Source organism: Echiichthys vipera, assembly GCF_963691815.1.
Source record: "Echiichthys vipera genome assembly, chromosome: 5".
Lineage (NCBI taxonomy): Eukaryota > Metazoa > Chordata > Actinopteri > Perciformes > Trachinidae > Echiichthys > Echiichthys vipera.
The window spans coordinates 15,848,057-15,860,269 of NC_139830.1; the positions used below are offsets into that span (position 1 = coordinate 15,848,057).

The following is a 12,213-nucleotide window of genomic DNA, read 5'->3' on the forward strand; positions in this document are numbered from 1 at the left end:
AAGGAAGTTCTGTATTTTGACATGCTACCGCATAAACAAACTAAAGATTAAAGATATTTCGCAGCTGCATCAGTTCACCGTGGAGCAGGTGGAGGTTTAGTTTATGCCTCATCTTTCAGGCTCAGCTCCTCAATCTTATGTTGACTTTGCCCAACACACCACTGCAAACAACAAACCCAACCTGATCATTAAATCATTAGACAACAAAGGTCACAAAGCACACACACAGCTGTTACATACCATATACCCTGCATGCTACATTTTGGAGCCATGTTATGCAAAAAGAGGAGTGACAGACACACCCTTTCACACCAAATTAAGAAAGTGATGCTAAACTAGATTTTTTTCATTTTTTTTAGGGTTGTGTCATGAGTTACAGTACTCTGGGTTGAGAAATGCATCGTGTTGGAGACTGGGAAACAAAAAAGAAGCTGTAAATTATAACTTCACACTTTATTGGACTCCAGACCTCCGCCCTCCTGCCGCTCTCACTCAAGTTCCTCCTTTTTTTTTCTCCACACTGCAAAAAATATCCACCGCACTCATTCATTTGAACCCGGGCTCTGAACTCCTGTTAGTCTATCCATGGAAATAAATAAGGCACAAAAGAGCTAAAAGACTTTTCTCTAAAGCAAATAATGTGAGGAGAGAAATGACGCATTTCGGACTGGCTGAATGAATCGTAGGAACAGACAGATATATGATCTTTTTACAGTGCAGGACCTCCTGTCTCTGCCCCTCCTGCATCATCTGCCTCCCCACGCAGCTCCGCCGCTCCGCTCTCTGTCTCTAGTTTACCAGGAGGACCAGTCCCTGTCAGTCTCCCTCCGTACACACACACACAAACACACAAACACACACATACACACACCCCGACACCGGACAGCTGCAGTGCCGACCAACAACAACCATGGCTGCACGGGACACTGCCTTTCTGCTCGTCGGACTTCTGGTCCTCTTTCACACCTGGGGAGGTGAGTGCGCCCGGAATGTATGATATCCGCCCCGAACACGAGAGTCTGAACCGTACCTTGTGATATAGAAATATATATATTGATGTTTTTAAATTGATCTTTTTTGTCAAGATACAACTCAGGTCGACGCGTGTAAAGACAAGAAGTTTGTCATGAAAGTAGGGATTATAAACCTGCTGTTGGATGTGATGTATGAACAGTTCAGACTGTTTTTTTACTCTGCTGAGGCCTTGCAGCTGAGAAAAAAAGGCTAAATTCAACAATGTTTGTGGAAACTTTCAGGTGACTTTGGGGAGTTAAAGAGGTCCCAGCTCATACTGTTGCAGAGAAACTTTGCCTCCCTGTAGTGTCCCATAGGTGCAGCCCATGCACGCTGCACAGATGGGATCCTCCACAGTGCCCTCTTGCTTACCTTACTTTTGGGTATAAATCTAAATCAACCCATCCAGGGTAGCACACCTTTCAGTATGTGCTAAAATGACTTTTCAAGTCCTCTGTCTTTTTGGAGTCACAGCAAGTAGATTTTAGAGGGTAGATACTTTTATTGATCAAAAAAAGATATCACCAGACAATAACTTCAAGCTGTATTATATATTTTACAATATTTAGGTAGTTTTTATGTGGACATGCCATTTTTTGAAGCCTACTTTACTTCATTTGAATGCATTTCCTTTGGTCTGTGGGTGACGTGATGCATGAAAATGGAGGAATGTAAACTCTTAACGGTGCAAAAGTTTCCAAGATGTTTGCTGCAGTGTTGTGAATAAATGTCAGGATTGTTGGACACATATACTGTAAATCAATCTAATTGAAATGATCATAATGAGAGGTCACACTTTGCTAATTTATTCATTTTGGATATAAAGCTAGTTGCGGATAGTTTGAATAGTTTGCGGCGTGTATTTTTAGCCACTGACATCCACAGAGGTCCGATTGTAGTCAGGGAGCTCTCCGTCTGCTTTCTGTCAGCCCTCATCTTCTCCCAGCAGTGATCAAGTGGCTCAGTGCTGCCCTGGCAGCAAATTGTGTTTCTATCTACACAGTCAAACACATTCCCCGAGTGAGATCTGGCTCTCACTGCACGGGTTCAGAGTGTGAAGCCAAAGAGGAAAAAAAGTTCACCTGTTCAGTTTTTCATCTTGCTTATTGTTAATCACACTACTTCTTTAAATCAGCCGCGTGACACTATAATAATAAAAAAGTTGGACGGCGACCTGTGAGATGCTTGATGAGGTGCAGATGAATGTTTATTTTTAGAAGAGAGCGTGTGAGTTTAGATTTATATGTAGTGGTATGTGGGTGAGCAGGGCACGCCGCCTCAGCTATCTGCATTACAGTTTCCTTTTAAAGAGCTTATCATTTTGTGTTGGTGTGGTTTAACTTGTTTGTTTAAAGAAGAGCGGTCAATGTGGGCTCCCCCTCCCCAACCCTTCCTCTTTGTGAGCCGGACTACCCTCCTCATTTGCCCTCCCACTCTCCACCACGTCTTTACCTTTTCTTATCCCGGTCAGGACTCGACCGCATGAACCTGTCCCCGCCTCATCCCTGTATTGTGCTGATCTCCTGTTTAAGTTCAGCCTGACTGTTGTCCGTGGCCTCTTCCAGCTCTCTCTGCTCTTATCAAGTCCACTTCCTGTGCTTTTCCTTCTCTGGTTTTCTTCAGGCCTTGTATCGGGGCCCTTCACCTCCAATCCATATCTACCCTGACATTCATTGTATTACATTTTTTTTACAACTTAAGTGTAGCTGTTTGGCCAGAGGAAGACACTAACATCTCACTCTGAAATGAGTCATCTTCCACAATACAGCCAATCAATTTAGTCTTCCAATAACTGTTGATTATTTTTAATTTTATTTGTAAGTAGTTTAGTCTGTACAATGTCAATAAAACACCCTTCATAACTTTCCAGAGCCAGAAGCAATCATCTCTGCTCTAATCAGTGTTAGGAAAACATCACGCCTACTACAGATGTGAATGGTTTTCAGTGCAACAGTTTTATTATTCGCGTCTGAACACAGTGTGGATTAAATGACAGAGTATTCGTAGAGCATTAATTTGTATTTGGGTTTTCTTAGTCAAAGACTAAGCCTGTCTGCATGGCGCTAATGTTAGTATGACAGGATATTTACACTTACTTGAAATTATTATTTGACACTTCAGCACTGTTGTTATTTTTCTCAGCAGCGTAGACGCATGAATCTCCCAAATATTTAGTGGTAATCGTCTCAATCATTTGATGGTGTTTCACATCTACTCAGGCCTACTGGACCTTTGAAGACGGCCTGTGTGAGTGTGATCGAGTCTGTGCCTCCGTGCCAGATCTCTGTCTCCAGCCTCCGTTGACATCAGAGGGAAGGCGGTGGTGACCCTCGATAAGGATAACCATTCACTTCCTGTGACATCAGCTTATCAAGCCGTGCTAAAGAGCAGCAACACTAGACCTCACTCATTTAAAGGTCGCCCGTTTCTGCTGCGGCTGAGGCGGTGTGCTTCGGTTTCATCTGCTCAAAACAACTGCTGCTCTTCAGAAGAAGTGAGCTGGTCAGGGACAATAAGTGTCCTTGTTGTGTTTTGACCACAGCATAGAAAATTGAGGCTCAGTAATCTGGCAGAGGATCAGCAGAGCCGAGCAGGCATATATCCACAGTGAGGACTCTTCATTTCCATGCATATGAGCAGAAAATGGAGTTTGAAGGTCTTCACGTTCCTAATTGTATAACACTCATTCATTGCAAGTAGATTATTGCAGGATACATTCATGAATTTCTGACAGATTTGAAATATTATTAAATGCATCTTCTTAACCAAACTGACGGAAATCATCACCATGCCCCCAAACCAGGTCCTTGTGTGGAGAAAGTTCGTCACAGGCATGCAGTGTCTTATCTTTGTCCTGAAATAAAGCCTTAAGCTGTTGAAGCGCACTGTTTATGTGTTCCCAAGCAACAGACTACTCAGGACACCACACAGAAAAGGAGCAGTCCACCACTGTTTTTGATCTGGGCCGTGACGGTGCAACATCAATCTGGAGATGTCCAAAATTGTTTTAGAGAATTTACGGTTGTTAGGATTAGTAAAACATAAGCCAGATCTCCAGTAAAACCTGGAAAGGATACAGCACAAATGCTAGAGAATATCACTCTGGTGCCATAGAAAAGAACAGGGAGTTTAATTCATTTTAATGGTAAAAACAATAGATCTGAAAACAACAGGAAAGCCTATGGATATATCTTGACAATTGTTCTTAAACTTAGCACAAAGGTTGTGAGTTTATGAGCGTATCTTTGTCTGTTTCTTACTTTTTAAAGCACTCACACTGCTGGGAGTACAAATAATGGGACTACCATCAAAACCCTGACAAAGCAAAGACGCTGTTGGTGTGAACTGGTCGTTATTGGTAGTGCCTGCAAACTGTCTCTGTTTTAGCACTGAAAGGGTTAGAGTAACGTAGATATTGCTGACATTACTGTTATTGCGCTTCTGTTACACTGTGTTTGTTTTAATGTCACATAAACATTTCTGTGGCTTTATACCTCACTTAAAGTCAATGTTGTTCCCTGCTTGTGGCGTGATTTGACCGGCTCTGTTAGTTTAGCCGATGATGACATCAAGTGAAATTAAGTGTGCCATTATCCAGTAATCCATTCAGTAATCACCTCTTGTGGCGACAGCTGTTGCTGTTCGTCGAAACTTACATAGGCTGGCTTTAAGAGATCGCTGTGAGATTATTACTGTACTGATGCTTTAACCTTCTAATAGATATTAGGGACTTTAAGCAGGGCCGTTTTAGCGAGGGCTAGATTTCCACGGTGTTGTAGTGGAATATAATATCACTAAGCAACATTGTAACTCTCATAATGGCTACTTGTTGCGGAAACCAACTTTGCTGAGAATCTTTTCGCTGATTCTCATTCTTAAAATGACCCGACAGCTTATGCTTATGTGACATATATACTGTACTTTAGAAGATGATTTATTGTGAAATGAGGAATTTGTATTAATGTACGATATGAAAAGATCCAGCAATTTAGATTTCCCATCCACTGAATATACCTCTGTTAATTTGGATGACAAGGAGTGTCTAGCAGAGTTTTGGGTGAGAAGAACAGACATACCACTGCTTGTGGAGGCTCCTAACATACCTTAAGAGTTTGTGTGTGAGTAGAGAAGTGTGGTGGCTGGCACAGAGGCGCTCTGCATGAAGCTGAAGAGTTTGAAATACCCATGCTGTTACAGCTACACGATGAAGAGACTGCACAATTGAATACATGAAATGACAGTGTCTAATGGGAGAAACACGTCAAATTATCTGCAAAAACTTTGGCATAGTGCTCAGGGCGTCAAAACACTTGTTCTTCTGTTGTTAGCAGACAGACTACACAGACGAAAAGTGACGACATGAATTTGCAAAAGTTCTTCTCGACCACCGTAGCCGTCCACTCAACCGTTGCTGCTTGAAGTCCCTATTGGCAGCAGTCCAATCTGGTCCTCAGAATTAGAATCACAATCAGAAAATGTTTATTGTCCATCAAAAAGATATTTGAAAGTGATTGAGTCTTTATAAAGTGGCCAAATCATGACGAACAAATCCTAAAAAATGTGTCTTAAATAAAGGCGTTGAACTGTGTTTCTGTGAATTTTATTTCAGTTTTTGCAAATTGACTCAAAACATTGAGAGATCAGGGGCTCCAGAGAAAAGTAAAGAGTATGTAAGGGAGGGGCTGTCACACAACTCTCACAAATAGGTTATCAGTTTGCTGCTGTAGTCTGTTAGTTAGATCTGGCATGCCTCCATCACAGATTCCCGCTGTCTGTGACCCAGGCTCCTCCAGTTTCAAATAAGCGAACTATAAGAGAAGAAAGAATGATCATATGATATTTTTCACTGTCCAGCATCTGTGATGTTTTTAGCAACAGAACAAACTACTTTTTTATTACACTACATGCATAGGCTAAGTTGTATTGTTCATCCTACATTGATGGACCATAGACTGTATATAAAGATGAACGGCAAGTCTCCACTTCTCCCACTGTACAAAAGTGGGAGCCAAAATATCCTGGATAAGGCCGCTGCCATCTTGTAATTTTGGAGCCAGAGTAGTGCAGTAGTGTAGTAGAGTAGCGTAGTGATCGGACGGTATCACGGTCCCTCCCATAGACCCACATCAATCTTGACGTGTCACCGCGTTTTAAAAACTTATCAGAAAAAAACACATCTAAAAATGCGTTATAAGAACTAGTAAAAATGACAGAAACCAACTTTGTGCAGAACGTATTGGACCTCTGCTTTCATACTAGTCATACCAGACTCATTTTTCATGTCACTTCAGGTTTGTGTGGGAAAGTTCTATGGAGAAGGTATTTCCTGTCAGATTTATAAATGTTTGTAGTGAGTCTGTATCAACCTGCTGCTGCTGTCAGATTGATGACGGCATTGCAGGAAACAAGAGTTCCTGGGCTTGAATAAATCAACACCTTTACATTGTTGCTTGCACTGTAAGGTTTCAATTGTTATGTGAGAAAATGTGAGGAAGATTAAAACATTCTGGGTGTTAGACCATGAAAGCAGAACAGCTGCATTTTTTTTTTTAATGGAAACAGCGTTTTCTTCCGGTGTTTCCCAGCTGAATCATGTAATGGATCGAGGCTTTGCACTTGGGAACACGAATTGTAGAAGCAGAGGTTTTCCTTTTACAGTTTGATCTTCCTATTGATGTGAATAACATCCATTATCACCATTACCTGGGTCAATATAGCAAACCAGTGGTGAAGGGGGCGGAGGGCTGTTACTGGTGGAGAAAGCTCCCAGGACTTTGTGCTGTTGTCATCAGGGCCCTTTTGTGTATTCACAGAGAGTAGCAGCAAATGACTGTTTGTATAATGTAGCTTGCAAGCAAAGAAACCATCTGCAGCCAAGCCTTGTTGCATGATATCTTAATATCAACACTTTTTGTTGCCAGAACGTGTGGTCTAACACTTGTTTACCGTGTAAAAGGGAGGAAGGAAGTTCACATTCTGTTGGTTCATTCTTCTATTATCAGAAAAGGAGAAAAACACTTTTGTCCCAAAGAAAATGATTTTTTTTTGTATACACGTTGGCTTGAAATGGGCAAACATCTGCAATGAAAGTGTTTTTGCGATTGGCATTGAATAATGGCTTTCAGAAAATACAGATTTCCGTGATTTGTCCAGTTTCAATGCTTTGGTTTTATAAGAAACACCTTCAGTGATGCCCAACAGAGAGCCTTAACACAGTATCGACCTTGTCTTGTTGTGCAAGGAGGCGTTTCATCTGCAAGACATATTGGAGGGCATCAACACACATTGGTTCTATATTAGACTGCAGGGTGAATCCATTCATATCAGACAATTTAAAGATAGACAGTATATGAAGAGTCAATTCTCCTCTGACTGTTACCACTTACTGCTGCTCTAACCGCCTTTGAAGTTCCTTGATCAGACGGACAGCTGCGTACACCTGGTGCCCATACACACACACACACACACACACACACACACACACACACACACACACACACACACACACACACACACACACACACACACACACACACACACACACACACACACACACACACACACACAGGTCAACACTTAATGACCTGTCATCATGTGTTATTTTTGTTAAAGCATGGTTACTGTTTCACTGCTGGTGACAAACTGTAGAATACAACGGTCTAAATTGACTCTAACCAAAACATTACATCAGGACAATTTGAAGGAATTTAATTATTGAGGTTATAAACATAACACCATGCCAGCTGCAGACCAGAGTAGCTCAGATTCAGCTGCACATAAACTGGTGGGGAATAAGCTTTGAGAAAAGGTTTCGTAGGATCCCCCTGACTTTACATACATCAGTAAAGGTATTGTAAAACAATGAATTCAAAATTAACTAACACCTACAAAAAAAGAATTGAGTTTACTGTATGTGCAGGAAGTCAGAATGTTGCAGAAAGGGAAAGGCTTCTTATGTTGGCATTTTGCTTTAAACAGAAAAGAGAGAAGAGGGTGAAGGTGGTGACATGAAGCAGGAACTGAACCTGGAAGGATGTGGTTTCATATTGTCTATCTTAGATCACTAGACACAGACTGTGTTGTCTGGTGCATTGGTTGTTCATATTTTGGAACAGAACTCTTAAAATGGAAATGTACAACATGAGAAAACATGCAGAGACACCCTTGACTGAACTGCTGAAAGACTAGTTTTGAGTAACAATTCTGAAGGTGGGTTCTCTGTGGCTATGTTACAAGTATTTATAAGTCACTGATTTCAGGAATAATGAATGAATTAGATATGACTAAATATGGCCTCAGTCATAGCCACTGTGGATTTAAACATCGAGGAATTCTTCTGAAAAAGCAGTCCCAAACTGTGATTCTTTAGGATTTTGTGAGTCCCTGGGAAACAAAACACATACCCCAAGCCTAATGAGCACTGGGTATAAAAGCCTCAGCACTGGGGAAGGTATTTTGCTTTCACAGGAGCTGCTACCTAACCCCTTAAACAACCAGAAATTGAGTCAAAAGAGTTCAGGCTCGCAATTAAACCTATGAGCAAACTGAGACATAAATCATATTAAAAGCCTGTCCTGTTTGTCCGAGCAGGAAAATTGTAAAAATCCTCAAAATGAGCTACCCCGTTAATTTCTTTTTTATCGCAGCGAGAGAGGTTAAGAGGTCAGTGAGGTGCTTTCAAAGCCTCTTGAGTCAAAATGAAGGAAAATACAAACAGGATGAAAGGTTTTGTTGCTCAGTTGAGTGTTTTGCAGGTTGTACACTCTGCAGGAAAGCAGGATGTAGTATCCCTCTTCTCTCTCTGACGTTTTGTTTTCAGAGCATGATTAGTATAGGACTCAGTTTATGAGATCCCTACATTTGGAAGTAATTTTAAAGTCATGGAGAACTGGTTTTATGAAGCTGGCAAGTGGACGAAAGCTGCTACTATCAAACTGTCAGGTCCTGCTTGAGCAAGGCACTAAACCCCAAACTGCTCTAGTGGTTAGACCCTTGGTGAGGCTACACTAATGAATATGAGCTGGAGAGCAAATATGGATGCAGCTATCATTGTAATCCAGTACATCCAATACATTTTGTCCAATACATTGTACCAGTGTATTGGACAAAATGCACTTATTTTCAGTGTATCATCACTTCTTGTCCTGTTGTTAATTTAATATGAATAGTTGTTATTTTATTCATCCAAACGTCTGCACACTTGAGTTCCTGTAATAATAATTACTCCACTCTGTGGGATGGTTTTCTAGTTTAACTTGGGCCATGGTTGGAACAACAATCCAAGCCGAACTCTACAATGTTTTATCAGCCCTGAAATAAACTGTAAACCTCAGAAAAATATCATCAGCATAAAACATCAGCATTACTTGGGAGGTCACTGAGGAGACTAATGTGATTATTTAAGTGAGTGGAGAGGTGCAGGGAGCTAGTGTGCTAGTGTTGGGTTGAGGCCTGAATGAATACTTTAAAATTACATTTATTACATTGAAATTGTCTGTTACAGCATTTCAAACTTTAGAAAAATATGCTTGCAACGTTGTGTTTTTCTTCCCCACAAATATGTCCTTTGGATTTTTGGTATGTCTGTCTGGCTGACTTTCTTACACAAAAGTAATTATTGTGGTTTGGCTGTTTTATAACATCTGACAGAAAGATCAGCTGTTTGTCCAAGAACACATGAAGAAGAGGAAGTTGCAGTTCTGATCACGGGGTAAGGGCTGTGGTTATTGTATTATATCTGGCATCAAGCCTACTGAGCCAGCTCTTAATTAAGGGTCCAGACAGCTTCTTTGTTACTGGTGTTAATGGGCCAGTAACAGAGATTTACAAACACTGAGCAGCTTTTTGTTATTAAAAAGAACTGCCTGCTTTAACTTTTACTCAGTTTTTACCCAGTTTTATGTTGCCTTCTAATTAGTAGTTTGTTATATCTGTGCTGTGGCTCGGCATTACTTGTTTAAGTTGTATTCAAAGTTATGTTCACTCTAGGCAAATTCAACCTTATCCCCAGTGATCAGTAATGAATCATCGTTATTGTAGTTTTGTGCAAAACCCCAGATTGCATTCAGTAACTCTGTCTTTCTGCCTCTCTGCAATATCCGTACAAGGCAGCTACGGCAGGGTCAGGCTTGGGGAATGATCGTGGTGAATAAGCTATGTATTGTTAAGGTTAGGAAACTTAAACCTTTGGTTAGGAGCTCTGGAAACTCTTTGGTTACACTTGGTAAATGGTAAATGGACTTCTATAGCGCCTAGTCTTATACTCAAGGCGCTTTCACAATACTTGTCACATTCACCCATTCACACCGCATTCACACACCCATGTGCAACACGGAGAGCAGTTAGGGGTTCAAAGTCTTGCCCAAGGACACTTCAACATGGAGGAGGGTCCAGGGGTCAAACCGCCAATCTCTCGAATGGTGGACAACCCACCCTCTGGGCCACAGCCGCCCCAACTCTTAACAGCCTTCTGCCTGGAAGTCAGATGTGCTACAGGCCTATCAAACTCGCTTTATGGTGTAAGAACACTACTTCCTGCATCGGCCCTGAATGTTTTCTGTAGATGTAAATCGTTGGGTGTAGAATCACCCAAAGTGATTGAACAGATAAACTTACAGTTTTACTTACGATAGAGATGCACAGTTAAACAGGTAAGCTAATGCCGACCTAACAGGTCAGCCTAACACCTAAAGATGTGGGATTTAATTGGTGCTAAAAGCTGCAGTTATTGAAAGTGTTGCACCACATAAATATTATTTGTTTCTCTCTCCTTATCAAATCACAATGTGAATTTTTACAGTGCATGAATATATGTGCAGTTATAACTCACTGTTTCAATATCAAAAGATTTATTTTATTAAACGTTTTGATTGTATTTAAGTGGCAACATACGTATGCATTCGCCAGTTTCAGTCTATGAGGGACGAACTGGGAGTTGGCTTTTTTGACTGTGGAATACCTTTTTTTCCCCCTCTCACTCTGTTTCAAAGGTTGTTAAGTGGTCCCTAGACGAGCCAGTTGTTCCTTTTTGTCAGTCACAGTGACTCCGATGTCATAACGATGGTTTCTACATGGTGGTTTGGCCTTAAGAAATAGCGATCCTTCCTGCATTGCAGGGGTGTGGCGTTTTACCAAAATGTTGAAATCGACACCATTCCCACTGTCAGACAGGATAAGGGATGTGAGATATATGGGCCATATGCGTATTGCAAAATATATCCGGTCGAAAATTCATTAACGTCACTGACATTGCAAGACTCAAAAAACACCAAAAGCACTCTGTAAGTTGACTGAGGTATCATGTCTGCAATAATACAGTTATTATAAGCCTTTTTTTGTTAACAGCTGCATTTAAATGATTGGTCCCCTGTGATTAAGTTGTGCATCCTGAAAACAGCTACTTAAAAGCCTGAAATACAAAAACTCTTATTTGTATGTTCAGTGTCTCCACCCTTGTCCTTCTCTCCAGATCGGTTTTCACAGACAGGGATGATGAGAGCTGTTTGTTCCAGACTATTTAAGGAATAAAATAGGGTGAGATTATATGAGCCAATTTAAATTTGGATGTGACGATACAGTGCTGCTCTCCAAAGGGTCTGTGTAAACAGACAGACATGCAAGCACAAACAAATACCTGCACATGGCATCGAGACATTTAACTACGCCTATCAACTGTTAAAGAAAGTGGTAAAGGTCTGTCATTATTTCTTGCCTTTTAATTGTTATAGAAAAAGGTACAAAAGTATGAAGACCTGGGAAAAGCAAGAGAGGCACAAAAGATTGAGGCTCAGGGATTTTATGTGACAATGGACTAAATAAAATGGACTTTTGTTGTTGTTTAAATGTGTTGTTTCTTTTCTTGTGAATGCTCCTTGTTCCATTTTGAAAAAGAGCTCTTAATCTCGATGAAACTGCCTGATCCAATAAAAACAAAAATAAAGTCTCTTTATCAGATTTGAACCTCTTAAAATGTTGTCAAAGGAGAGAAGCTTTTAAACATGAGCATCTACAGAGCTGCAGGGCTGTCCAGCTGTGATCCTGGAAAGCATCAATGAGGCATTAATGCAGCAGAATACAAAATACAATGTTTAAACAAAGCCAGCACCTGAGGAAGTGGTAACTGATACTGATAAGATGCTAACAAGACGGGGCTGCGAGGACGGGCTTGAATTCTCATCCGAACCCAGGTGTTGGAGATGT

General features: G+C 40.9%; 1 protein-coding gene across 3 annotated transcripts in view; it reads left to right on the forward strand.

Annotated features, from left to right (window-relative positions):
* The first annotated feature begins 744 nt into the window (after nucleotides 1-744).
* mcamb (melanoma cell adhesion molecule b) overlaps nucleotides 745-12,213 on the forward strand; it is a 38,281-nt gene continuing 26,812 nt past the window's right edge. Inside the window, exon 1 of one of the 3 annotated variants that reach the window (XM_083914055.1) lies at nucleotides 745-974. In XM_083914055.1, coding sequence (XP_083770181.1) covers nucleotides 911-974 — 64 coding nt within the window. In that variant the 5' untranslated portion in view covers nucleotides 745-910. The remainder of the gene's footprint in view (nucleotides 975-12,213) is intronic. The other 2 variants (XM_083914056.1, XM_083914057.1) reach the window with 2 other exon arrangements.